The sequence below is a fragment of the Phragmites australis genome, chromosome 9 (assembly GCF_958298935.1).
Source record: "Phragmites australis chromosome 9, lpPhrAust1.1, whole genome shotgun sequence".
Taxonomy (NCBI): Eukaryota; Viridiplantae; Streptophyta; class Magnoliopsida; order Poales; family Poaceae; genus Phragmites; species Phragmites australis.
The window spans coordinates 4,543,510-4,571,146 of record NC_084929.1 but is presented as its reverse complement, the minus strand read 5'-3'; the positions used below and the strand labels follow the sequence as shown (position 1 = coordinate 4,571,146).

Sequence of the window (27,637 nt, the reverse complement as noted above, 5' to 3'; positions counted from 1 at the left end):
ATAAATTTGTATTTTAAAAAATTAATTTGATATTAATTTTATAATAACTGACAACATATTATAAAAGAATTTAATAGTTAAAGTTTATTTTTGATGATTTTTTCAAAAAATACGGTTTATATACTTGAACAGAGGGAGTAACTTGGAGCGGGCAAAGCAATAGATCACGTAAACCACGCCTTCTGCTGACCTGGCGACCAGCCCACCAAGCCGCACGCGCGCACGCATCCTCGCACTCGCACACTGACGTGCGGGCCCCATCCCCGCAGCGTCTTCTCCTTCCCTCCGCCGCCTCCGCTCACTTCGAATTCTCCGCCCCCTCTCGCGTAAACCCCTCCTCGCTTCCTCCGCCCGCGCTTCCCTCCTCCTCAACTTATACGCCTCCCTCGCCGCCCCGTAGCCTCGCGTCGCATCCCGTTACGATGCAGTCCACCGCGGCCGTGTCCGTCTCCGCCTCGGCGATCGCCACCGGCGGCGCTAGATCCGGCGCGGCGCGGCGGCCCGGCGGGGTCCGGGTCTGCGGGCTCCGCGGCGAGGCCCTCGCGTGCTCCTCGCTGCGGATCTCTCAGGCGCCAGCGAGGCGGGCGGCGACGAAGGCCGCGGCGGCGGCGAACGGCGCGGTGGCGGGGAGCGGCGGGTTCGACTACGATCTCGTCATCATCGGCGCTGGCGTCGGGGGGCACGGCGCCGCGCTGCACGCCGTCGAGGAGGTCAGTGCGGCTCATATAATACACTGTCCGGTGTAGCATCCGCACGGTATTCTCGTGAGTCGTGCTCTGTCGGGATGCTGGGTGGCTAGTAAGCTAGTAACGAGTAAGCTCGGGTCTGCGATGAGCTGCGTTAGTGCTGATTAGAAATGGTAAAACGTGAGGCCGTGATTGGTAGTTTGACGCTGGAGCTGGTTTGCATGAATTGAGTGATCGATTTTTTTTGTATTTGCTGAGGGTTTTAGACTGAGAGGTGGTGAAGTGCTTCTATCGTCTGTTAAAATTTTGTCGGAGGGTGGCGAAGTCACATGCGTGTACTTATATTTTGGAGCAGGAAACCCTATCTTGTTAGTAATTACTTGAAGTACTAGTTAATTTTGGTGGCGGCTCACGGAGTAAGTAATTTGCAACCTGTGCATGTTCCCCAAACCATTCCAAATTTGTTTGCTGCACCAGCGACTAGCCATTGATGGGTTATTCTGGTGCTTGTCTTTTATGCATTCGGTGTTTGTGCCCTTGGTGCCACTGTAGGTCCAAGAGCACTACTGAGAATTGGTTGATCTTCTACATATTCAGTGTTAGGTCCAAGAGCAACATTATACTCCTTTTTTAAGCCCATATTTTACTGTCATATAGAAGCAAAGAAGAATGCTGCAGAATGTGAAGCATGCTGACAAATTTCTGAAAGAGCTGCTAATGCTTCCGTTGTTGCTATTGCCACTGCTGCTATATTGAAAATTTTCACTCTGCTCTTTGTGCAGGGTTTGAAAACTGCCATAATTGAGGGTGATGTTGTGGGTGGGACTTGTGTAAACAGAGGTTGTGTCCCATCGAAAGCACTCCTTGCTGTAAGTGGTCGGATGCGTGAGCTTCAAGATGAACATCATATGAAGTCTTTGGGTCTACAGGTAATATGATCAGATGAGTTGATGTATGTTAGTTTTTGATTTGATGGTTCAAACTGGTTGATATATATAGTGCAAGATTCAGGTTGCATGGTCACCATTTACCTCCAGAAATGTGAAACTTAACAACTAATGTTGAATTACTAGCATACATTAACTCTATGGATGCAAGTCTTTGAGTTTGCTATATCTTTATGCCACTCTTCATTAGATGACCTTTTTCCAAAATTTAATGTTTGAATCAAGGAATCCACTTATCCTTAGAAGGCATGAACAGTTTCAACCATTACCTGTGGACATTAATAGTTTTTATTTGGACATGTCATTTCTTTTGTCCTGCTTAATGCTGAATTTCTGGGCATGTTGGCTTGTCATAGGTTTCATCTCCTGGATATGACAGACAAGCTGTTGCCAATCATGCAAACAATCTTGCCTCCAAAATCCGAAGCAACTTGACTAACTCAATGAAAGCTCTGGGAGTGGATATATTGACAGGTGTTGGCACAATTGTGGTAAGCCATCTATTATCCTTAACTTGATTGGTGTGGAACCAAATGTTATTCACATGAGAATTACATTCCTGTTCTTTTGACAAGAAGTGAGGTTCATACTTCGGACTTGAATGCGATTCTATCTAAAACTATGATGGTACTGTTCAACCCAGACAACACTTGGTGTTGATAGAGTTACTGATGCTGAACATTTAGTCGCGTATCCTATAAATGGTCCTCAAACTGTTAAGAATTGAGTTTTCTCCTGCATTTGGGTTTATCAATTATGTGATTTTGTTTAATGTGCATGCCTTAAGGAAAAATCACAGATCAATGAACACTAGTTAGGTATCCAATAAAATTGGACTGCTTGAGCACAAGAAATGAAACAACCTTAATATTTCTGGTAAAGGTTAGGAAAGCAATTATGTCCTTATAGATAATATGCGCGCTAAGATATCCGTGGACACGGAAATGAGCTCTTTATAGCTATACAAAATGCGTTTAGTAACATACTTGTTTCCATTGATGGCCTGATCAGGGAAAGCAAAAGGTACGATACGGAAAAGTTGGTTTCCCGGATAAAGAAATCACTGCCAGGAACATCATAATTGCCACTGGGTCAGTTCCTTTTGTTCCCAAAGGCATCGAAATTGATGGTAACTACTTTCGGGTTTCTCTGGATGCATAATGCTTCTATTTGAGTTCTATTCGAAAGCCTAAAATACTTTAGAAATTAACAGTGAATGCTGGAGATTGCCATTATCCCATATTTGATTGATTTCAGTTCTGCTAACTTCAATATCCATACTGAGAAGGGAAACAATCATACGATAGATATTCTCATGAAGTGTAGTGCGATGGCCTTCTTGTGACTTTTAGGCACTACTCTGCTTCCGGAACTTTCTGGCAGCTAATATTGATGCAAGCATTTCTCACTCAGAGTGACGTACAATGCTGTTTTGCTTGTCTGTTAGTTTAGTTCAGGTCTAGCCATTTTGTCTGTCATCATTGTAGCACTGAATCCCGCCACATTCGTTTATTAGGTTGAATCTGGAATCACCAGGGAAAATAAATGCAAGCATAAGGTACTATTTGTTAATATCGGTATGGATATGCCTGTTTCTAGAGATTTTACAGTTGTTCAACTAAGAATTTTCGCGAGTAGTTATCGGAAGATATATGGTCATTGTGACCTTTCAATTGTCACTGGTACTATCTTTTTTACATCACAAGCAGGCCTAGACAAAACAATTATCACATTAGTGATGGGACTGTCGGGTGCATTCTTTGTTGCAGGTGCAGTGTATTGGTTGTCATTTTTTGTTGTACTCTCCTTGTATTGTTTGTTCTCACAAAAGACTGCTGGGTGGTTTTATGCAGGGAAAACTGTATTTACCAGTGACCATGCACTAAAACTGGAGTCAGTTCCAGACTGGATCGCTATTGTTGGAAGTGGTTACATTGGACTTGAGTTCAGTGATGTATACACAGCTCTAGGAAGTGAGGTACATGAGAAGTTCTTGCTCTAAGTATATTTGGGGACATGAAAGTATTTGCTAGGTCACTTTTTCCTTCTAGAACCATGGCTCCACAGCACCAGATAAATTATGAAAGATGCCCAGAGTATTCGTATTCTTTGAATATCTGCTGTTATGCTATCTGATTCCATGGTTTGCATATTAGCTGCTCTAATTGCTTGGCTGTGATGCAAAATATGATGATTCTACCATTTTAAACTTAAGTAAATGCTCAAGGAATTAAATTTGCCGGAACTCTAGGATTTAACGTATCACCTACTGTTATTTGTTGAATTTGGTTGGTGTCAGGTAAAGTGTGACCCAAATTTACTCGATTTGCATTTGGGCAGGTTACTTTTGTTGAAGCTCTTGACCAGCTGATGCCTGGTTTTGATCCTGAAATTGCAAAATTAGCCCAGAGAGTTCTTATCAATCCTCGGAAAATCGACTATCACATGGGTGTTTTTGCAAGCAAGGTTAATTTCACCTTCCACTCTAGCTTTTTCAGTATAGTGGACTGTTTAGATATAGTTGAATAATCTGTATGTTGAGTGGTCTATGTATTTGTTTCTAGATTACTCCTGCAAAGGATGGAAAACCTGTGCTCATCGAGCTAATTGATGCAAAGACAAAGGAGCACAAAGAAACCCTTGAGGTAAGTTACATTTATAATATCTTTGACTCCTTGGTTTTGTTCTTATAGATGATTTCACAATTGTAGTTTTGCCAGCCATCTCTCTTCTATGGTACAAGTACAACACATACTCTTTTGTTGCCTCTGTTGTCGTGAGCTGCACGGCTTAACTGAATGAATGCTTCCTATAGGTCCCATGCCTACCAAATGTATAGAACAGAATGTTGCAACAGTTATGCCTGTTACTTAGCATTATAATCAAGTGGTTCAAACATTTTTGTACCAATAATACATACAGAACCTATTAGTTAAGGTTCCACTTAAATATTTTAACAACAATCACTTGGTAAATATGTGCTTACAAAGAGTCATTAGAGACAACAGTGATAATCCAGTGCAGTGCTGATCTGATTGGAGTGCGCACAATACAGCATTTTTGCTAGCTTTCCAATGTGCTCTTCAGTTAATTGTAAACTAGCTACAATGGCTTACCGTGGAGATTGGAAATTTATGTGTGTAGGTGGATGCAGCCCTTATAGCCACAGGAAGAGCGCCATTCACCAAAGGACTTGGCTTGGAAAATGTGGGTACCTGAAAGTTGAATCTATTTGCTATATTTTGAATATAAGAGCAACAAAGCTTATTTACCTTCTCTTCAGATCAACGTTGTCACACAGCGTGGTTTTGTGCCTGTTGATGAACGGATGCGGGTCATGGATGCAGATGGCAGTGTGGTATGTTGCAAAATTAATTGTGATCCTAACTTTTATTGAGAACATGTGTCTCTCCAAGGTTTCTTTGTGAATTTGACATATAATGCTATATAGGTGCCGAATTTATATTGCATTGGAGATGCCAATGGTAAACTCATGCTTGCCCATACTGCCAGTGCACAAGGAATCTCAGGTACTAGGGAATTTTCGATTCGTGTTCTTCTGTTGTTGCTTGGAGCAAACTTATTGCTGTAGTTGTATGATGTTGAATTCCTATTAAAATGTAGTTGTTGAGCAAATCTCTGGAAGGGATCACATCCTAAATCATTTAAGCATCCCAGCTGCTTGTTTCACTCATCCAGAGATTAGTATGGTTGGGCTGACAGAGGTAAGTCAAGGTTCTTATCTTCTTATTGCATTTGTTAGATCTGCCTTTTTCATCCATTCCTCCGGTCTTGTTCATTGATGTATACAGTGACAAATTCATGAGCTGAATATTTGCACATTGTTTGCTTAAAGGAACTAGTTTGCTAATTTTACTGCAATCAATATTCAATTGCTGCTTCTCAGAGGATGAAAATGGATAAAGTCTTAAGATTTTCTTGACATATTGTTTTTGAAACTTTTGCAGCCACAAGCCAGAGAAAAGGCTGAGAAAGAAGGATTTGAAATCAATGTTGTTAAGACCAGCTTTAAGGCTAACACTAAAGCTTTGGCAGAAAATGAAGGAGATGGGCTTGCTAAGGTAATTCTGTTTTCCTGTGCTATTCCTTTTTGTTTTCTCCTAAAGTTGCACTTGTGTTTCACAATTTCACATTAACTGAATTTGACAATATATGCTCCTCTCTGCAGTTGATTTATCGGCCTGACACAGGCGAAATTCTTGGGGTTCACATTTTGGGTTTGCATGCTGCTGACCTCATCCATGAGGCATCCAATGCCATCGCTCTAGGAACTCGTGTGCAAGTGAGTATTCCAGGCAGTTTATTCTTCTTTTTTTTTTTGCCAGAACTGGCAGTTTAGAATCTATATTAAGTAACATCATATAGATAGCCATTTAGCTTGAACCAGCACATAATCATTTTCCCCTGTGCAGGACATCAAGTTTGCTGTTCACGCACACCCAACATTGTCCGAGGTCCTGGATGAACTCTTCAAAGCAGCCAAGGTATACACCAGTGCCTTCATTTCTTGTTACATCCATATTTCTTGGCCCCCAAATCTGAACAACTGCAAGCAATGCTCTCTGTTTCCAACAGGTTAATTCGGGTGTTTCTCATTCTGTAAATGAACCAGTTGCAGCCTAGAGAAGGGCGGGACAGCAAGCCGAAGCAGCCACCCCAACCGCTCCTGAAGGTCCTCGGTTTCATCACGAGCCTGCTATCTTCCCAGTAACGAGATTGGCAACCGTCGTTCAATGAGGGGTGGTTTGTAGCTAACCTAAGCTCTTGCGGCCTACAGATTTGAGGAAAGGAAGTTCATCAGCATCGGAAACGCTTGCACAAATTTTGTTGTTCAATTCATGTGGGGGTCTTTTGCGAGTGTTGTGGTCCTTGTTTCCTTCATTCTTTGTTGGTTGTCCTGTAAGCTGTAACTGCCGAGACTAGCTCAGCTTGTTTGAAATAATCCATGTTCATGTTCTTGTTTCTGTCGGATTCAAAACATGCTCAGTTCGGCGTGAATAAGAGTTTTGTTAGGGGTGTTTGATCGGAACACGGAAGACGAGTTTGTAGATTGAAGAATGTTTTTTTGTCTGGAGTAATACTGGTCTTTGTAGTCTGTACATTTATTTTGGATACAGTCGCGAGTCGTGATGCGTTCGTCGCAGCGTGGAACGTTGCGAGCAGTGTGACCCTGTGCGCTGTTTGGTTTTGCGTCCGTGATGCCAAGGTAAAAGTGGGAGTGCTCCACAGCGAACCAACATTTTGATCTGCTTAAATTTAGGCAATCGTTTGTTGAAGAGATTAGGACAAAATGCCCCTTTAGTAATGATACAAAAAGGATAATTTGCCACTGGTTATTTATTTATTTTTTGTAAGAATGCCGCCAGAAGCCAAGCACCACATGCTTCTTCAATTCTCCTTTACTCATTCTCTCCATGTTTTCGTACATAAATGTCTTCCTTCCAAAAACAAGCAAAGTACCAATCCAGGTCCTTAATTTGATTTTAATTTTACTGTTTCTCAATGCTAATCGTTTTCCTCACCTCCTAATCCAAAGTCAGCAATAGACTGCATTTTTTTGTCAAAAAAAGAAAATAATATATAAGCTGTCTGTTCCGATTTCTTGTTGCGAGACGTGGAAGTATTTGAAGTCACAGTGAAAACTAAAGGAGTACGTTGTACTCATCAAATGGAATGTAAGTGGTAACCTCCATGTGCATGTATAAATCCTCTAGTGTTAAAGAATGCTTATCTAAACACTCATTCAAGATGTGAAAAAAGGCCTCAAACACAGATTTTGGGGGGAGGGGAGCCAAAGAATCTATAACTAGCCTTAACCTGGTCGCAATTTTGATACGGGAGCGTGTCCACGTCGACCATTTTATGTGAACCGTCGGATTGCACCACTGAGCTGGTAACGACTGTCCGATGTGCCCATGCCTAGGTCACCCTGCAAGGCCGCTTCCTGAGGCTTCCAACTTCTTCATCGTGCGGCCGGCTTTGCTAGAAAAAAAAATCCCCAATAGCAGCTCGCTCTAACCGCCGTTCCTATTGTCGCCACCACCTCCGAAACTGCCCGCCGTCCCCGCTGTCGCCACCGCTTTCTCCTCCGCTCTATTGATGCTGGAAGTGTAGATCCGTCTGGATTTTGGATTGGTTCTTCTTGCAAACCCGCCACGAGCCTGTCCTCGACCGCGTCCAGCGCAGCCTGCGGCTGAGCGACGCCCACAGAGCTTCCTCGTCCGCCCCGGACGCTGCTTCCTACTTATATTCCTCTCCCTATTACTTAGCGTGTTCTAATCAATATCCTAAATTTTCTCCGTATATGCCAATCAGCTCTATTTTATTATTATCTTGTAACTAATTAGTAACCGTTTATTTTAAATAGCGTTACTTCGAACGGCTAGTTTTGCGACGGTTATTTTTGAAACAGCTATTTTTCAAATGGCTATATTCCAACGGCTAGTTTGGCAACGACTAATTTTAGTTTTTCAACGGTTATATTTCAACGTCTAGTTTTTCAACGGTTATATTCCAACGGCTAGTTTTTCACTCTATATATATATGTTCATTGACTTGGTTGCTACACCAAGTCATTCGTCTTGTTCTTTCTTCCTTGTCACCCCAAAATGAGTCATTGACCCCTCTTAGATTCATCATCGTCGTCGGATGACGACGACGAGGAGCCCATTCTTGCTACACTACACCAAACGCACACACAATACCAGCTTATAAATGCTCCACGATCTGGCAGTTCTGTGCCTGGACGTCAATACATTCACCGCAGCAGAGAAGTAGGGCATTGAAGGTTGTACAACAACTAGTTTTCAGATGCTCCTACCTATGGCTCAACTTTCTTTCGGCGTAGGTTTACAGTTAATCTATTTTTTTCTTTGCCTTCTCCATTAATTCATACTCTTTCTTCATGCATGTTTATTCATTATTCTTTCTTCGCTCAGGTTTAGAATGGGTCGTTCTCTATTTATTCGCATTGTTCAAGCTATCGAGCAACATGATGATTATTTTGTGCAAAAAAGAGATAGAAGTGAACGCCTTGGGCTATCTACTTTGCAGAAGATAACTGCAGCATTCATCAGGATAGCTTATTGAGTACCAGCGGACCATACAGATCAGTATGTACGTATTGGTGAAAGTACTACTATAGAGAGTTTGAGAAGGTTTGTCACAGCTATTATTGAAGTATTTGGAGATGAGTACCTGAGATCTCCAAATGAGAATGACACATCTAGATTACTTGCAATTGGAGAGCAAAGAGGTTTCTCCGGAATGCTTGGCAGATAGATTGTATGCATTGGAAGTAAAAAAACTACCCTGCAGCATGGTAAGATTAGTATATAGACCATGTGTATGAGCCCATAATCATTCTAAAAACAATTGCTTCTAAAGACCTTTGAATTTAGCATGTTTTTTTTTTGTTTACCAGGGTCTCACAATGATATCAATGCTCTTCACCACTCACATTTATTTGCAAAGTTAGCCGAAGGGGAAACTCCGAAAGTTAATTATACCATCAATGGTCATAATTATACAATGGAGTATTAACTTGTAGATGGAATCTATCCTCAATGGGCCACATTTGTGAAGACCATATCATCCCGCTTTGCCTCCTATTTTGAATCTGAGCATATCATCTACAAAATCTGTTAACACTTTCTAGTATAGTGGATCAACGGTGCATGATAGAGTTGGAAGAACGATCTGATTCAAAGTCCTTATACTCATGAAAGTACTTATGAATTCTTTCCCAATATATACTACGAGATTGTTCATTGTCGTGAATGGCATACATGCCGACACCAAAAGAATGTCCTCCTTTTCACTAAATTTTTTTGCTCTCTTCTTGCTTGGTTTCACAGGTGGTGTAGGTTCCACAACTTGCACTTCCTCACCTCCTTGTTCCTTGGGTGACTTGTTCCTCGGATGAACTTGCAAATTGGCTATCACCCCAAAATTGACTGTCACCCCAAAATTGACTGTCACCAATATTTTGATCACTCAATAGCTGCATATAACTATCTATGTCTGCATTGCAAAATCATATACCATTGATCAATACTCGTGCAGTCATGAATCACAAAAGAGAGCACAACATCACAAAGACAAAAGCACAAGCAATAACATCAGCAGCAGCAAGCATCTCCCAAATCCATCTCCAAAGCCAAATCCGCCACTGCCTATCCATCCCCAAATCCAAATGCCTCTCATCCCTACGGTGGCGCTAGCACAGGCAGGCGGGCGTTGGCGTGCGGTAGCCGGGCAAGGGGTCATGCGGCGGCCGGGCGTTGGCATGCGGCAGCTGGGCGAGGGCGCGCGCGGCAGGCCAGGCAGGCGAAGGAGCGCGGCAGGCGGTCGCGGCTAGCACGTATGGCGCAAGCTTGAGGTCTAGCGGCCCTCCTCTCCGGTAACTCTCTCTCTCATAGATCCGGTGACCTCGAGCACGACAGACCTCAAATCGACCCGGGAAGGGAAACGCACCTGCGGTGGCGGGCGACAGGGCTCGCAGTGGCGGGAAGGGGGCGACTTCCTGCGGTCGTTGGTCGATGGTGAGAGCGAGAGCTTCACTAGATGTGGCACAGGGGAGAAGCGATTTAGCGAGTGGCAAAAGTAGCGAATAAGAGTAGCGAATCGGTTGGAGGTTTTTTTTTTGTGTTCGATCGCTAAATAATTGGGTAGGGAGGCAAATAGCAATTCGGTTGGAGTTGCTCTTAGATAACTAACATTTTTGCATCTGTCTTAATACCCATTTTCATTGTCAAAAATTTCTTGCAGGAACTGCAGGGGAGTTTCTTAGGAATTTGCAACAATCAATTTCAAATGTGAGCGAAATTCTACAAATTTCTCACGTTCCAATCGGAGCATAAGTAGCACACCATTGTGTGATCATTTCCAAGGGTTTTGAATGGACCTACCTAGGAGAAACTTTTTTATTTTTGCTCGATCCGACAGCAAGAAGGTAGTAGCTCAAAATGAGTCTAGGGTTGGTCCTAAAACAGTCGAGGTCTAATTAGACATGTGCATGGGTCGGGCCAGGCCGGGCTGAGCAAAACCCGGTTTGTTTCGGGCAGAAACTGTTGCAGAGGCACACCCACAATGATACGCCGGTTCACAAATTTCGAGCCTAAACAGCTCAGGCTGGCCGCCCGGGCAATTTTACATTGGAAAGTAAAAAGAAAAATTCAAACCAGGCTTGGGCCAAGGCTAAGTCACTTCGGGCCAATTGACTGTTGTCCAAGCCCGTCATATTGTTCCCAAGGGCCTGCATTTTGGGCTGAGCCGGGCCGGGCTTTGGACACTGAAATTTCATAGGAGTCAAGATACAAAACAAAAATAGCATGTTGAAGAATTAATGCTTGACAGCTTCATGAAATTATTCACTAGTATTCTAAAACATGTTAAAGGAAGGAATTATTCACTATTTAGTGACTTCATATTCTAAAAAATGTTTAAAAAATAAATCCTATTAGTTGGATTTATTTATTGTTTAATGAATTTAGTATGTATAGCATGAGTGCAACCGTTCTGAAAATTTGTACTGCAAGGAGAGTTACAACACGAATCGGGTTATTTTAGAAAAACGTAAAGTTCCCCCTATTTAATAAGGCTTCATCTAGATTCAACATATATCTTAGATCCGGAGATGTGTCAAATACTCTTTTATTGTGAGTATATTTGGTAGAGTCAGCTCTAAATTTTTTTAGACCTGGTCATCCTTAGTTTAAAAATTTTTAGAGCTGGAGCTAGAATAAATTAAGAATCTTTTATTGAGTCATCTTATTTTTATTTTAAACTAAAAATGGAGGTTTAAATTACTTTATTTTATAAATTTAGAATCTTATACGAATCTCGGAGGCTCTTCCAAACAGTATCGGATGTATATATAGGAGGAGTAGAAATTCGAAAATTGCGCCCAATCGTTCCTCCAAAATCTCCGCCTCTTGCATACAATCTCCGCTTCCCCTCCGTCTCGCCTCTCGCCTCGTCAGTGTCCTCCCCGCTCCCACCCCCACCACAACACTCACTCGCAGTTGGTGAGCACTCGCGTCCAAACCAAGCAAACCCAAAACCCTAGCCCGCTGCCGGCCGCTCCCTCCCCTCTCTCTGACGCCGCGGCGGGGCCGAGCGGCAACCCTAGCCCTAGCCGCCGCCGCCGGCGGAGGAGGAGCGGGCGAAGAAGATGCCGCGAGAGATCATCACGATCCAGGTGGGGCAATGCGGGAACCAGATCGGGATGGAGTTCTGGAAGCAGCTCTGCCTCGAGCACGGCATCGGCAAGGACGGCCTCCTCGAGGACTTCGCCACCCAGGTGCGTCGCACACCCCTTCCTTCCCCTCTCCATGCCTGCTTGATCCGGCCTAATACTGGCTTTGGTGCGTCGGGCGATGCCCATTACTGCGGGATGCTGCTCGGGATCAGCGCCGCGGTTGGTCCGATCTCTACTGTTCGTGAGCATGGCGCGGGGTTTATTTAGGTTTCAGGGTTTATTGAGGCGAGGTCCGATGGCGTATCTTGTGGGGTGCCCCATGGTGCTCAATTGTTAAGCCAGTAAAACTTAACAAGTCCTCCTTATGTGAACATACATTGAGATTTCAATTGGGATCAGCAGTTCGGACTGGATTTAAAGTACGTCTTCAATTGTAAAAAGAGCTTCACTTTTCTTCAACTAGTTTATGTGGTTCATGGACAGGACGTGATAATCTTTTAGTGTTTGGTGTTTAAATCTCTCTTGTTATGAGAAAGGATAAGATGCCTGCGGATGTCTGGTGTTAGATTCCACTGAACTAAATGAGAACTCCATACGGATAGTTGAATAAATAGTTTGATCTGGATTCCACCCATGTATTGTGTGCTTGATTTTACTAGGAAGTGCACCCTAAACCTAAATTCGTAGCCTATAAAAAGCATCCAAGTAGTAAAGCACTTCCATTATGGTCTAAAAGGGTTGCAATATCTGTCATTTCCGTTTATCCTGCATATGTTGGTGGCTAGATTAAACAAAAGCCAGCTCTAATTGCTAAAAGTTTGTCTGCAGGGTGGTGACAGGAAGGACGTCTTCTTTTACCAGGCTGATGATCAACACTACATACCCAGGGCGCTTCTGGTGGATCTGGAGCCGAGAGTGATTAATGGAATACAAAACAGCGAGTACAGGAACCTGTACAACCATGAGAATGTATTTGTCGCTGAGCATGGTGGTGGTGCTGGAAACAACTGGGCTAGCGGGTATCATCAGGTAGAGTTGCGCTGTATTTCTCGGTTTTCATCTACTAGATTGCTAAATAGTTACTAAAGTTTTTTCAGTGCATGAACTAATATTGTAGGCTTTGTAGACTTGTATGACAATTTTTCACTAGGCTAATTGTGACCTTTCGTGTTTCAGAAATAAATACTTAAATGCTTTTAATATTCTCGTAGGGTGAACAAGTAGTTGATGATATCATGGACATGATCGATAGGGAAGCAGATGGAAGTGATAGTCTTGAGGGTTTTGTTCTTTGTCACTCTATCGCTGGTGGAACTGGTTCAGGTTGTTTAACTGGCTCTCATATTTTTATTTTCTTTGTTTGCATTTTGATATTCACACTCACTTTTATGTAAACGACTGCGTACTGTAATCGAAGTTTTTCATTGTGCCTAGCATGTGAGTTACTGTGCATGGGATATGCCTTGTGATCATAAAAAGTTGACATGGTTATCCCGCTACCTTTTGTCTAATTTGGTCTCTATTGCCTTTGTTTATTCAGGTATGGGTTCTTATCTGTTGGAGACACTAAATGATCGGTACAGCAAAAAGCTTGTGCAGACATATAGTGTTTTTCCAAATCAGATGGAAACAAGTGATGTTGTCGTCCAACCTTACAACTCGCTTTTAACTCTGAAGCGGCTGACACTGAATGCTGATTGTGTGGTTGTTCTTGACAATACGGCTCTTAATAGGATTGCCGTAGAGCGTCTTCATTTATCAAATCCTACTTTTGCGCAAACAAACTCTTTGGTCTCCACGGTTATGTCTGCTAGCACAACTACTTTGAGGTATCCTGGATATATGAACAATGATCTGGTTGGCCTTCTTGCCTCCTTGATCCCTACTCCAAGGTGTCATTTTCTAATGACAGGTTATACTCCATTGACCGTTGAACGCCAGGTAATTTGATGACCTCTTCCCCAGTGGTTACATTGATTCATGTGGCATGTTTGATGTCACATTTGATGGTCTTTTACTGATTCTGTAGTTACTTTTGGTTTATTTTAATTTGGGACGCTAGTTGCAACAGAAGAACTTGGGAAATTAGTTGTGTTGGTGCTTGTTTTGGTTGACAAGTGTTAAACAATTCAGTTCATGATTTAAATATCTGCTCTGTGGCAGGTTAATATGATACGCAAAACAACGGTGCTGGATGTTATGAGAAGACTTCTGCAGGTATTACTTATCTTGCTGGGATGGGTGCTTAACTCTCTTGTCTTTATGAAGTTTGAACCTTTATCTTTGGTATATTGCAGACAAAGAATATAATGGTGTCATCATATGCTCGAACAAAGGAAGCCAGCCAAGCTAAATACATTTCCATACTTAACATCATTCAAGGAGAGGTCGACCCTACACAGGTACATAGTTGTCGAATGGATTTTGTAGTGCAATGTGGTTTTATCTAGGTCAAATTGAATAATTGAATAAGGTTTCTCAAATACTGAAGCATATACTCAGGAGTTACACATACGTTTTGGTAGGTAAGGTAGTCAATTTCTGAATCAAGAATTCACAATAAACCAGGAAATGTCATTCCATGCATTTATGACAGTCTCTGTCTATATTGATATAGCAAGTTGCTTGAAACATATGAAACGATCTCAGATCTGTCGTTTGGTCAACATGCTGAACAATAAGCAATTAAGCACTTTTATGTAGCCTGTATTGTCTGAAAAATAACATAAACTTACGCTTCATTTTGTAATGGCTTGCTATACATACTAGCATTGCTGCATCATATTTGTTAATAGCTTTTAGCTGGAGTGAAATGATCTTTTTGGCTTAAGATTTTTTTTATCCTTTTGAATCTTGTGGATTTTTTTGTTCATTCTGTGCTTATATCTGGTCTTCATGTGGATTTAGGTCCATGAGAGCCTGCAAAGGATACGCGAAAGGAAGCTTGTTAATTTCATAGATTGGGCACCTGCAAGCATTCAGGTTATCACACAACCAGAATAATTTTAGCTTGATTTTCTGACATTTTAATTTTATCAGCCTTTCAACTGCAACAGGTTGCCTTGTCAAGAAAATCCCCATACGTTCAAACAACTCACAGGGTAAAAATTATCTCTCTTCCTCTATCCCTCCCTCTCTCACTGTTTCTTTTTTCTAACTAACTAAGACTGTGCACAGGTTAGTGGTTTGATGTTAGCGAATCATACTAGTATCCGTCACTTGTTCAGCAAATGCCTTGGACAATATGAAAAGCTAAGGAAAAAACAAGCTTTTCTTGACAACTACAGGAAGTTCCCGATGTTTGCGGTAAGAACACATATCTGCCAGTTTTAAATTTGCTAGTTTCGAAATTGTGTTGACTTATCTGGCGTTTGAGATTTATACATATGTTTACTGTTAACTTGGTCTGCTAGTAGTTTTATGCCCTGCAAGTGTTGTTCCCTTTGTCAAGTTCAAAAGCATGTTGACGCCAAGCAACTGAAACGCTAATCTAGCAATTTATGTATATTAAAGTAGATACTGTGCCAACATTACTTTGCGTTAGATATTGGTTGGCCATGTGATTTTCTTGGATGAAATGCCAGCACTGTGTATAATCTTTTTTGAGAGTAGACTATGTATAACTAACTATAACCTTGTGTGGCAACTTTTCCATTCTTTTGTGCAACATGCTGATCACTTTGCCCTCCTCATGCAGGACAATGACCTCTCCGAATTTGATGAATCTCGAGAGATAATAGAGAGCCTAGTTGATGAGTACAAGGCTTGTGAATCACCAGACTACATCAAATGGGGAATGGAGGTAAGTTTGGTGCACAATTTCATGATCTTCTACTTCACTTTGTATGAAACTCTGAGCAATATGTTCCAAAGCAGGACCCTGGAGAGGCAAACGTTGTGGCTGCACTTGACTCTAAGTTAGTGGTGTAATTACCAAGGTGATGTCTCAGTCTAGGTGATGTCTCAGTCTCTCAGCATTGGACACTACATTGATGTTAAAATAATTTGATGCACAATTAATAAACACTACATTGATGTTAAAATAATTTGATGCACAATCATATTAATTGTGCATGTACTTGAAACCTAGCTGAACACTTAATGACTTGTAGATGCCCTTGTTGAACACATAGATTATCATAAATGATTTGCAGTCTCTCTGATATTCGGAGAAAATTACAGCTAAAATCCTTGAAAATATTTAACCGTATATTGTTTTTCCTGCAAATGGCAAGTTCTCACTTCTGAGGTTCTCCTTTTCTTGGAGCAAGCTATAAGGTTCTCTTTAAGTACTGATAAAATGTTGCAAATTCATTAAGATTTTGCACTATCAAAAGCAGTTGATATGGTGATAATTTTAGTGATGGGCCATCTATTCCATGATGTGGTGATCATATATACGGCAGTTTCTCGCGATTGAAAAAACTTCCTAAATTGCAGGTACCCAAAGATGTAACTGTAGCTGTCTGGTAGTCATCAGTTCGATGCCGATTGCTCATCTCGAACCCATTGGAGTGCTGTCGGAGTGGGTCATGCAGTTATTGGCAACCTCACAGTTTGCCCTTTTTTTGTTGTCTGTGTGCTATGTACATGTCGAAACCCACTTCCTCTGGTCGTCTTCTAGCTGCCATCGTTGGTGGCGATGCGTTCCATGTTCTGTGACGCTGATAGTTTCAGTAGTGCTCCCTATTGTGCTTTCCTTTCCTTAATGATGACGGAGCTACTTTTAGTGAATCTAGTTTCTAGGGCGTTCGCCCTGGCCCTCTTTGTATCAATTGACTCGAGGGGCTACTAGATTAGATTTGGTTTCTTGAAGGAGGTGATGGTGGTGCAATTGATCGATTTATTTTTGTCCTTATTTGCTGTTATTTTTTCAGTGAGTATTTCATGGTTACTAGTAATTTTAATATATAGAGCATGTCGAATCAATAAAACTGGTTTTATAATGTTTGGGATTATATTCTTTTTAGGAAAAAGTTCAAATTATTTCTCTGAATTATTCCTGGTGTCCGGATAATCTCTAAACTCTAAAACCGTCTATTTAATTTCTGAACTTTAAATATCGGATCACATAATTCTATAGTGGTTTGCAACAGTAGTTTTGATGAAGTGATTGTCATGTATTTCTCTGGTCGCGCGGAGGCCACAATGGGCCATGTTCATTAGTGACTCATGTTTCTTCCTATTCTGTTGCGATTGAGTGTTGTCGCTGCATGGCCATCGACGTTTGAGCTTGCTGTCCCATTGCCGCTCGGTGGCGTGTTCAAGTGGGAGGAGCCGAGCTCCTTTACCTCAGCCTCCCCTCTACTATGCTCTCTCTTCCTCATTTTTCTTTACTAGCACCATGAGCTGAGCTCTCTTCCATAGCAACTAAGTGCCATTGAGCAGATCTGTCGCGTCGTCGATGAATTTGCTGCACCTGAGCACAGATTCACCTAGCCTGAGCTCCGAGAGGGCAAGAGGGAGGTCACGCGACACATTTCCGACCGGTTCCGCACGAGTTCCTGTTGAATTGAGCCGCTTTTCGCCATCTTCAACTCAGGCGTCTTCCTCTGCCACCTCGCCATCAAATCTGTCGCGCTACCTCACTGCTGCTCTACTTTCCGATTCAAGCCACGGTGAGCTTCGTCGTGACCCCATAAGTGTTTCGCGCACGCTGGTTCCCTTTCGGCCCGATGCCGGCGCAGTTGTCCGCATGAGCCGAGCTCTACCGCATTGGGTCGCTCGACGTCGACCGAGCTCCAGTTAGGCTTGTCAGACGCGACCCACAACGTCGTGTTCCCCGTCTCGTGCTGCAGGTGATGGTTCCCTCGGCCGGGCGTCGTTCGTCAGTAGTGATGTGCGCCGCTGTGGCCTGCACGCACGCTGGCAAGAGGCCGGCCGGTGAAGCCTTTTGACCTTGCCACTAGGCCTAGCCCTACTATGAGAGAGCATGGCAGCCAGGTGGCAAAAATCGATGACATGACAGTCACATCATCAAAACCACTGTTGCAAAGTACTCTAGGGGTTATGTGATCCGTATTTAAAGTTCGAGGAGGTTAAATAAATGGTTTTAAAATTTGGAGAGTTATCCGGACAATAGGAATAGTTTAGAGAGTAATTTGGACTTTTTCCTTCTTTTTACTATGCATTTTATAGTGTTTTGGCCGATTTTAATGATGTAACAATAATCATATTTCAGCCTGGGAATCCACCTGGCAGAGAGGACTGGGGGGGGGGGGGGGCGCTCGGGTGTGAGAGAGGGAGGTGTGTGGGTGAGGGAGAGCTTGGGGCTTGTTGGGAACTCGCCTCTTGTTTCTCCCACGAAATGCCCTCTAGCCCGTTTCGCTCCTGAAACACCTCATGCCCACCTGTTTGGTTCGCGTAAATGGTTCCGATTCCACGAAACAAACGGGGCCTTAGGAATGCAATCTTGTGCTTTCATTTCTGGCAATGTAAATGGCTTCTGGCTGGGTTCGTAAACGTGAAATGTTTTCACGAAGGAATAGAACATCTACTGTATGTTCATAAAGCGGGAAATGAAACATTGATTTCTACACTTGGAATGGCTGTCCCATCTGCTACAGCCCATGTTTGTCGGCTGCAAAAACTTTAAATACACATGGTCTACAAAAGTTTCTGAAATGATCCTAATTTGCTTTGGATCTGTAAAATTTTAGTACAAGCTACTAAAACTCTGTAATCAATATATTCAAAGTTCTAACAGTACAAATATTCTGAGAAACTTCGTTACACTTTCTACAACTACTCTGAGCTGTTAAGGTGATGACAAAAACAAGGAAATAATAAAGTGAGCTGCTTGTATTAGCAAAGCAAAATCACACAGAATGCAACCGGTGCTTCTATCCATGCAAGCTAGTTGGAAAATTTCCTCGAGGTGCCTGCCTCAGACAACTAGCAACAGCACAGGAGTGGAAAAAAAATGACAGCAGTTACGCAAGAACATCCTTCAGCTTGGCCTTCTGGTTGTCGGTTAGGGTTTTCGGGAACAACACCTCAAATGATACGTACAGGTCGCCCTTCTTGTTGCTTTGGTACAACGGCATGCCTTCACCTTTGAACTTCCTGATCTCCTTTGGTTTAGTGACACCCTGCAAATTTCCGATAAAATTGAGCTGACCTGTAGTAGATGACAAAAATCTTGTTGCTTGGTGGCTGTGACTTACCTTGGTGCCAATTTCCACCAGATGGTTGTCAAGATGCTTGATGGTCTTCTCGAAGCCAACCAGAGCTTGCAGCTGCAACAGCAAAAGGTGATTAGAGGGGATCTCAAGCGAGGCTGACAATGCTTCTTGCAGGGAAAACTAGTGAGAACTATGGGATGGGTAGAAGTTGGGTTCAGAGGATTATGCATTTTCAAAGGTACAAATGGCTAAATTAGTAGCCAAATTACAAACATGGCTTGTATTGAACTCGTCCAGTCAGCAGCCACAGAAAATTTCTTTGGTCCATGTGAGATGACCATGCCTTTTCTGTCAAGATGTAGTACAGACAAGAGAAGAGAGGGGCAGTACCAGGGAGATTGTAACAGTTGTATGCAGGTCATTGCCTTCTCTTCTGAAGCGTTCGTGTGGCGCTGTTCGAATCCTAAACTGCTCAGAAGGTTATTTTATTGAAGGGAAAAATTAGTACCTCCAGAGTAAATTAAAACCAACCAGACATAGGGACAAAGCAAACCTTCAAATCACCAGGTTCCCCATCAATCTTAGGCTCGCCTTCCTCAAAAAATAGAACCTCCTGCAAAAATCAGGTTGTGCTGCCAAATCAAAAATAAAAGTAAAGTAGAACCTACAGGCTATAGATAGTAAATGGATTCATCTGATAATAAACCACTTATTTTCTCAATGTCTCTTACAAAGTGCCTATCTATGGCTGTGAGCATTAGTCTATAACAGGCAAGGGTAAACTCAACAATCCAGAAAGAGTGACACCTAGATGCATCCGTGTTCAGAACATACTGTTCAGGCAGAATATAACAAACATGGTCTCAAGTAAAATAAGAAAAAAACTGATGATAGCGTTCAAATTAGCTCTCAGCAAGGAACAGGCACATACGTGCCCATTGTAGTGTCACAAATCAGTAACACTAACTGCATATTTTCCGCAGGATTCTCTTATAGGTAAATCAAACATACAACAGAAGTCGTAGAAACTAATTCATTCTAATTCTACATAAGCCCAAGGCTCCAAGAACTGCTAACAATTCAAACCTTAGCAGGCCACAAGCAACACTGGCTGGCACTAGCAAACAATAAGAAGCCAGTATTTCTAAATACTCCCTGTTTTTGACAAATTCTAAGCAACTAAGGCAGTGTTTAGTTCCATGTACCAACATGGATGGGATCGCTCCGTCCATGATTTTGATGTCATTCTGGTGTTTGGTTCGCGGATGGAAGTGGATGAGGGCATCCAACGTCGGAGAATATTTGGCAAGATTCGGGACGAGTCGATCCCTCAAAAAAAAACGGACAAGGCCGTCCGTGTTCGCGTCCAGTGACTCTGCAGCACTAGCGTTCGCGACTTCGCCTTCTCTCTGGACAGAAGCTAGCTAGCTAGTAGCTTTGTACGTGTGTGTACATCCTTTTCATTTAACTCTCAATTTTATTTGGAAGTACAAGGGTGGTCTAAAAATTCTAAACGTTTTCATGAGCAAACTAGAACTCACTATCAACTCGTTTTAATTGGTTTGATCCAAAAATCATGAACCAATATTTAATTAAAATTCTCCAAATAATCCTACTTTTGTAACTTCTAGCAATTTTTAATACCTCAAATAAATTCCCAAAAATCTGAGAAAATTCACTAATACTCTTCTTATGTGATGTACTAATTTATAAAAATGTTTTCAACCCTAGGTTATTTGGTGAAAAAGTGAGTTCATGCTCTATTTATGTGTTTTATCATTTCATGTGATATTCTCTATTTAATTCAATTTGAATTTAAACAAATTCAAACATGAACAAATTCATCCAAATGCTTATGGAATGCACATAAATATGAATGGATCATCATATCCACTCTAATCCTACCAACCAAACAAAAAACTAACTCATCATATCCACTATAATCCCACCAACCAAATAGAAAATTGGATCATCCTATCCATAAAAACATGAATGGCCCTATCCCATCCAACCTCGCCCTCCAACCAAATACACCCTAAGTGATCATAATCAAATAGTTATCTTTAAGTAATTGTTTAAGACATTTAGTGTGGCATTTTAATAGAGTAAATGGTTAGATGTAGACAATATGCGCTATATACTTAAATTCACATAAGCTAAAGTAAATATAATCTAGCTAATCTTGAGAAAATATAAGACATATACAACAATATGGTACACATCCAAGTTTAAGAACTGGAGGACAAATAAAACACTCGCTTTATACCTGTCCATCTTGCATTCCCTTCTCGATATCAACAGTCAAAAAATCACCTTCTCGTACGTACTTCACATTTGGACATTGGTCGCAGACCTTAGAAAATAGCAAACACCCTCAGTATAGAAAAATCGATTAAAAAAGGGACATGCACGGTGCAATTAGAAAATTACCTGCTCAGTCATCTGTTGATACATTCCTGGACCAATTTGTCGATGGTAAACTTCATTCCTACAGTTGCATTGCCTCTTTCCTGGTGCTGGCTTTATGACATTTTTCTCTCTCCAAACCTATCGCACATGAAACAAATATTGCCTACTTAACAAATGCCAGGCATAATATCTAGAAGGAACACTTTTGAAAGCATGATTTGGAATTCTTGCAGGACAAATAAATAAATAAAAGCAAGGTGAAAAGTTGAAAACATAGCTATACTTTTGTGTCCCAGCTAGACAAACCATGTTACCTTTAATGAACCACCCATGTACAAGTCCTCTAGTGAAGCATCCAGTTCAACAATCACCTCATCGCCTTTTAGGATCTGTTCTTCCTCCTCTTCCATCCCACCACCACCACCAAAAAAGCTGAAAAAGTTTGAAAAAATATATCAGCAAAGTGAAGAACTGAAATACTAATGTGCAATGATTCAGGATGCAATGAAAACAAACAAATTATTAGGTTTGGCAATTGAGGTGCATCTAACTAAAGCTAATACGAGATAACATATTGATCAGCAAAAAGGCACCCAACCAAGTTATTTCTGGTCATATACTCCCTCCGGCAAAAAAAAACCGTCATTTTGGATTGCTGGGGACCTGCGGTCTAACCATTCAAACTTTGGTTGTTTTCTATATCGAGATTGAAAATTTGAAAACACTATAACTTTTCCTGCCTTTTATCCTTCCCCAACTTGCTTGGGACTAAAGGCTTTGTATTTGTTGTGTACTTTTGCTATCTTCTATACGTACATGACAAAAGAAATTTGTGGCCACAACTGTATTTGGAGGGACTGTGTTGATGTGAAAAACGACACTTTTCATATGCTGATTCGACACTTCATGGTCTGATAGTACGTATATAGTTATGGTAAATTAGGCATGACGATATTTGCTTGTTAGGATAATGCTTCAAATGCATCAGTTCATATGCAGGAAATACAATTATTTCTCCAACATACCCACAATCTTCCCAAACACTACTCGTGTTCCACTGGAATGATGAGCAGTCAACTGATTCATTTGTTGATACTTGATAGCAGCGCCACTAAGGTGTCGGTGTGCTATCAGCCTACCACTAACTCTGCGAAATCCTAATACATTTCCTGATTGTACCATACTCTATGGGCAATTGGATGCTGTAGGGAAAATTCCAACTCAAATGTTCATATGGGTAGTGGATTGGAAAAGGGTAGCAAGAGATGGAGGCGTACTCGCCCTCTCTAGGAGGCTCTGAGCAGCCGGTTTATGTGGATTTGGGCTTTAATTCTTGCTTTATCCAAAGGTATGCGCTTGAACTCTTTAAATAGAGCCAGCCCTAACAAATATGCTAACAACCTTGACTAACAACCGAATCTATCTCTAACTTGATGGCTAAGGAAAATAACAAATTGACTATCAAACTGATTAAGGATAACTAGGCTTATCTCTAAGCCGTGGACGCTGAGCTGGGTTGGGCCTGACCCTTCTTCTTGCGCCTGTACTTCTTCCCAATGAATGCGTCCACAACAAATGTGAAGAGCTTTTTTGCCAGTTAACACATGTGAATGAAGTTCGTTTTGTATAGTGTAGTCAAGTGCATATGAATCAGATTACTCTATATATTCACCTGCTATGTTCACAATTTTCTGCATCATCTGTAAACTAGAGATTGATGCCATGCAATATCTATGGCGACATACACAGCAACCTAGGGGCAACGTAAGCATGTTCGTTAATATTTCAGTAGCAAATACTAGTACATCATAGCCACCTTCTAGTTGGCCGGTTGGAAGTCTCTACTTTCTTATTTTTCCAAGATCGCTCTAAATTTGCAAAAGCTTAGATGTGTCGCACATATCTCAGTACCTCAAAGCGTCCATCACTATCTCCTAGGCATGGCAAGATTCAGATGACAAAGAAAAAAAAAACAGACGCTCCATAGCATTCGCCTCACCTGCTAAATATGTCCTGAATGTTCATCCCCCCGCCACCACCTCTCCCGCCTTGAAACTGCTTCAGCCCCTCCTCGCCATACCGGTCATAGATTTTCCTCTTCTCCTGGTCCGTCAGCACCTCGTACGCTGCAAGACAACACCTTTATCAAATATCATCAACGAACCCCCTCCCTCCAAGCACCCCAATTTGCAGCCCAATTGGTCCGATTCAGCTCATCCATTAAACAGTACGGTAGGCTAGTCGTACCGTTGTTGATCTCCGCGAAGCGCTTGTTGGCCTCCTCGTTGTTGGGGTTCTTGTCGGGGTGGTACTTGAGGGCGAGCTTGCGGTACGACCTCTTGATCTGATCCTCCGATGCGCCCTTGGGCACCTGCAGCACGTCGTAGTAGCTCTTCCTGCTCCATCACGAACAAAATCTCAATCAAATCCAAATGTGTTATTGATCCAACTGAACGGAATCGACCATGCAGATCTCAACCCCGATGCAATCAAGACAAACAATGGACGAAATAAATCAGTAGATAAAGCTGTGAATTCCGGACAAAATGGATCAGGATGACAAAAAAGTGGGTATTTGAACGCCAAATCGGGCAGCGAATTAAAAGATTCGAGATCTCGATGGAACCCCGCGAGAATCGACGGTTGATCCCAACCGTACCCGGCAATCGCTGCCGCGAGATGCAGCAGGACGAGGCAGGCGGCGGCGACCCGGGCCGCCCCTCCCCTCCCCGGCGCCGCCATTCCACTCCCGCCTCCTCGAGACACCCCACCCCTTCCCTCCTCAGTGTCACACTCCTCCGGCCACCGGGCGGCTGCGAGCTAGGGCTAGGGTTCGCGTGCCCAAGCGGGGAGAGACGCGCGCGCGCGTGCAGCTATTCTTCGTCGTCTCCCTCTTCGTCGTCGCCGGCGTCGCCTTCTTTCGTCTTCGTCAGTGGCTTCTCGCCGGTTTAAAACTTTCTAGAAGGAAACGGGTGCTCCTTCGGGGCAGAAGCGCGCGCGGGACGTGGAGCGCGTGACGTGGACCAATGGGAGGCGGGATGTTGGGCTCTCCGGCGAATGGGGTGGCTCCACGTGGATATGGGTCGCGCTTTTGTGGTCAGCCAGAATTGCTAGGTGCACTGCCGCAGGGTACACGTCACCGAGGGTCAGGGGGTTGACCAGGACGGACGAAAGCTACTGCCAGTTTAATCAGGTGAGGGACCTGTTACAAATTTACAGTCCTTATAAAGCCCCGTTCGAAATGTGGAGAGCATAATTCCTAGAGGTATCTTGCCTCCAAACTTCAAAATATGTTTCAAAATTTACGGCTACAAAATACAGTTGGTAGTAAAGTGTCTCTCTCCAAAATAAATATTGTATATAACATATATGTCGCAAAGTTATTATATATAAGTGTAATTTTATGATAGGTGTGGTTCAGCAGAACTTACCCAGGTTTGAGAATTACGTTTTCCTTCTGTGCTCTTTTCTTTTTAATTTTGCAACAAGTATTTGAAAAAGAAATGGTTTTTTGAAATTTTTATGTGCAAGTTTAGCCTTATGAGATAGTCCTGTCAAAAGGTACAAAGTTCGGTAAAAATTTTAGGGCATGTTTGAGTGTTACAGTTTTTGAAAACAATAATATTTTAAAACCACATTTTAAGATATGTAGGTATGAAATACCATAGTTTTTTTTGCAGTTTTGGCAAAAACCATGACGTGTTTGGTGCTTGCAGTATTTGATATAGTATTTAACTTAGAAATAGCTATGTTGTGAACTAGACATTATTAATTAAATTCAAACTAAATGATATACGCATGAGAAGCACTAGCCTGCATATAGATAAATCCAGATTATAGGGGGAAAACAATCTTGTATATAATAGTGCTAATCACAGACAATAGGTCCCTAGCTAAATTATGTAACTTAAGCCTCTGACAAGATATTTGGAAACGTAACAACCAGGGCCAGGGAACGATCATGTGCTCCAGAATGCACTGACACACGCACAATACAATGCGTGCGTACGGGGAGCGATCAGTTGAACTCAGTTTTAGAAAAAGTTGTGAGTGGATTTCTCAAAACTCCTAAAATACCATAGTATTTGAGATACTACGGTTTACAAAACAACAGTTTTGTTTCATTCAAACGCCTCAAAGTTTTTAATACTACGGTATTTTTCAGAAACCAAGGTATTTCCACAAAACTCTTAAATTACTTTGCATCTAAACAGACCCCTTAGTCATGTTTTTTTGGTGCTGACATGCAAAATCCTTTTCTATTCCATGCTTAATTGCTGACAACTTTTTGTGCTTAACATTGCGATATCGCACCCATATGATCTTATCGAACCCTTTTGTAGATTTTTATGTAGCGTGATTTCATCTAAAACATGAGTTATCATGACATCTACCTCTGATCAGACAATAGGATCAGAGGATTATTTCATGTAAGTTTCATCCCCAAAATCTTTAGCTAGCTAGACGTTTCATGCAAGCTTCTGAGATGTTTCATTTAAACCTAGGTTAATTTTAGGCTGGTTTAATCACAGTTTCACGTAGGTTTCAGGTATCTATTGTAGCAAGTCATGTCGTCTCTGCTCTTTGCTTGCTTTATCAAAATAAGTTCCTTTTTTAGCGAGACCTCAAATTATTGCATTTACATTTTACGAGATAATGCTATTCAAAGTTCTCAGATAAAAAAGAAAGAAAGTACCTAACACAAACGTTCAAGATGAGGGTGATCAAAAGGTCGTGTGCACTAAATTCACTAGGAATTTCATATTGAAAATGTATGTATAGAGTTCAATCCCAAGTTCAGCTGGAGTAGCTCAGTTGGTTAGAGCGTGTGGCTGTTAACCACAAGGTCGGAGGTTCGAGCCCTCCTTCTAGCGATATCATTCTTTTTGCCCCCTGAGGATGGCAAACACTTTGAATGATTGCTTTTGCTTGCTCAAGTTAACTGAGTCTTATTTTTCTTCAACTTGATGCGAGTCATCCAACTAAACGCACTGTGGATCCTCGTGCAAGTTAACTGGGTCTTATTTCATTGCGCGATGTCAGTTTTAAGGAAACATATATCACCGCAGATTTTTTTTTTTTTTTTATGAAACCATGTAATTTGTTCCATTTAAAGATCCCTACAATCCATGCCATTCAACTATTGTACGTTTGTTAGACTGTGTTTGATAAGTGTAACTTGGATTTTATCGGTTGTGTCACTTAGGCCAGTAGGCCACCAGCATTGTGCCTTTTAACCAATGTTAGCCAATGGTACTGCCATTTGGATCGCGTTAGGTTACTGTTCGGAGCCTTCCAACGATTTAGCGGTGACAACGGTTAGATCTTGACCGAGTCCTATCCACCTGTCCACGTGGCCCCTCGCCCCTGGCCCTTCGCACGCCACCAAATTGGCTAGTGCTGAGCAGTCCATCTACAATAGGAAAGCTCGAGAACCCGACCCAAACTTTATTGACTATCGCAGACGTAAGAACCACATATACCGAATGCATTGGACCCCGGAAAAATAAACAAATAGTCACGGGTGTGATGAGGCGCGCCTGCCATTTTAGTCATTATAGGAGAAAAACAATTATAACACCTATGTGAGATGGCAATGATATGGATTTTATGGGAGAGGTTAGTTTTCAATTGCTTGAAAATAGCATTTCATTTAGTCTATGAATCATAGGGGTCAAAACCATATAATAGTCTTTGTCTACCTCCAATTTGTTGCAGCCTTCTTCTTCTTTCTTGCTCCGGTGCATCTCGCTCCCTAGTCCTGCCCGCTTTCTCCTGTCACCTCCATCGCCCTCGTCGTCCTGTGGGCATCCCTCTAAGCCCCAGGCCGAAGAAACGCCCAAGGAAGCAAATCATGCAGACGAACTTGTCGACTGAGCAATCGAGGAAAACCAGTTGACCGAGATCTAGAAAGTGTGGGATTTTATAATTTCATCCATATCACTTTTGAACTTATGTTCGCTGTGGAAATCACCTAGAACTGGATTCCCCCTTAAGAAAAAAAAAATTCCATTATTTCTTTTTAAAACGATTTTTTTCCATATGTTTCCCTAGCAGCTCCTCTTGCGGGCATACGTTTCACGTCATCACGTGTCGTAGCCCCACAATCTGTTACTTTTTAACTAACCCTTAATTAGGGAATAATTGCTCAATTACCACCTCCATAAAGTGACAATTATTACTGAAAATGACATATAGATAATCCTAAGTATATATATGGGGAAAAATGCAACCCCCAAAATCACTTGG

At 42.0% G+C, this 27,637-nt stretch overlaps 3 protein-coding genes and 1 non-coding gene across 6 annotated transcripts; 3 read left to right on the top strand and 1 right to left on the bottom strand.

Annotated features, from left to right (window-relative positions):
• The first annotated feature begins 219 nt into the window (after window positions 1-219).
• On the top strand, window positions 220-6,789 carry LOC133928489 (dihydrolipoyl dehydrogenase 1, chloroplastic-like). 2 transcript variants are annotated; one of them, XM_062374830.1, is made up of 15 exons: window positions 220-710; window positions 1,469-1,615; window positions 1,990-2,124; window positions 2,645-2,762; window positions 3,487-3,611; window positions 3,974-4,099; window positions 4,198-4,278; window positions 4,778-4,840; window positions 4,917-4,991; window positions 5,085-5,163; window positions 5,258-5,358; window positions 5,602-5,715; window positions 5,823-5,936; window positions 6,067-6,138; window positions 6,267-6,789. In XM_062374830.1, exons 1-15 carry the CDS (start codon window positions 423-425, stop codon window positions 6,363-6,365), a joined length of 1,737 nt encoding a protein of 578 aa, XP_062230814.1. In that variant the 5' UTR covers window positions 220-422; the 3' UTR covers window positions 6,366-6,789. The 2 variants fall into 2 exon arrangements, with proteins under 2 accessions (XP_062230814.1, XP_062230815.1); XM_062374831.1 differs by having other exon boundaries at window positions 222-710; window positions 6,230-6,789.
• A 4,767-nt stretch (window positions 6,790-11,556) lies between these two features.
• Window positions 11,557-16,691, top strand: LOC133928487 (tubulin gamma-2 chain). 2 transcript variants are annotated; one of them, XM_062374829.1, is made up of 12 exons: window positions 11,557-11,957; window positions 12,684-12,884; window positions 13,067-13,178; window positions 13,396-13,796; window positions 14,019-14,072; window positions 14,153-14,257; window positions 14,763-14,837; window positions 14,912-14,956; window positions 15,033-15,161; window positions 15,553-15,657; window positions 15,732-15,793; window positions 16,296-16,691. In XM_062374829.1, the coding sequence occupies exons 1-11, from the start codon at window positions 11,829-11,831 to the stop codon at window positions 15,783-15,785; spliced, it is 1,410 nt and encodes a 469-aa protein (XP_062230813.1). In that variant the 5' UTR covers window positions 11,557-11,828; the 3' UTR covers window positions 15,786-15,793; window positions 16,296-16,691. The 2 variants fall into 2 exon arrangements, with proteins under 2 accessions (XP_062230813.1, XP_062230812.1); XM_062374828.1 differs by having other exon boundaries at window positions 15,732-15,810.
• Window positions 16,692-18,521: 1,830 nt separating this feature from the next.
• LOC133928486 (dnaJ protein ERDJ3B-like) lies at window positions 18,522-24,349 on the bottom strand. Its single transcript, XM_062374827.1, has 10 exons — window positions 24,048-24,349; window positions 23,636-23,784; window positions 23,388-23,514; window positions 21,703-21,820; window positions 21,410-21,526; window positions 21,246-21,332; window positions 19,533-19,592; window positions 19,370-19,447; window positions 19,022-19,093; window positions 18,522-18,946 (listed from the first exon to the last, which is right to left on the bottom strand). Exons 1-10 carry the CDS (start codon window positions 24,128-24,130, stop codon window positions 18,788-18,790), a joined length of 1,050 nt encoding a protein of 349 aa, XP_062230811.1. The 5' UTR covers window positions 24,131-24,349; the 3' UTR covers window positions 18,522-18,787.
• Window positions 24,350-26,188: 1,839 nt separating this feature from the next.
• On the top strand, window positions 26,189-26,262 carry TRNAN-GUU (transfer RNA asparagine (anticodon GUU)). The gene has a single exon. It is a non-coding gene; the product is annotated as a tRNA-Asn (tRNA).
• Window positions 26,263-27,637: the final 1,375 nt, after the last annotated feature.

Excerpts from the sequence above, each read along its gene's own strand:
- LOC133928489 (XM_062374830.1), top strand. The coding sequence starts at position 423 with ATGCAGTCCACCGCGGCCGTGTCCGTCTCCGCCTCGGCGATCGCCACC. Across the intron at positions 4,279-4,777 it reads AGCACAAAGAAACCCTTGAG|GTGGATGCAGCCCTTATAGC; the intron begins GTAAGTTACATT and ends TTATGTGTGTAG. Across the intron at positions 5,359-5,601 it reads GTATGGTTGGGCTGACAGAG|CCACAAGCCAGAGAAAAGGC; the intron begins GTAAGTCAAGGT and ends AAACTTTTGCAG.
- LOC133928486 (XM_062374827.1), bottom strand. The coding sequence starts at position 24,130 with ATGGCGGCGCCGGGGAGGGGAGGGGCGGCCCGGGTCGCCGCCGCCTGC. Across the intron at positions 23,785-24,047 it reads CTCGCGGCAGCGATTGCCGG|GAAGAGCTACTACGACGTGC; the intron begins GTACGGTTGGGA and ends GTGATGGAGCAG. Across the intron at positions 19,094-19,369 it reads CAACTGTTACAATCTCCCTG|CTGCAAGCTCTGGTTGGCTT; the intron begins GTACTGCCCCTC and ends TTGCTGTTGCAG.
- LOC133928487 (XM_062374829.1), top strand. The coding sequence starts at position 11,829 with ATGCCGCGAGAGATCATCACGATCCAGGTGGGGCAATGCGGGAACCAG. Across the intron at positions 12,885-13,066 it reads GGGCTAGCGGGTATCATCAG|GGTGAACAAGTAGTTGATGA; the intron begins GTAGAGTTGCGC and ends ATATTCTCGTAG. Across the intron at positions 15,162-15,552 it reads GGAAGTTCCCGATGTTTGCG|GACAATGACCTCTCCGAATT; the intron begins GTAAGAACACAT and ends CTCCTCATGCAG.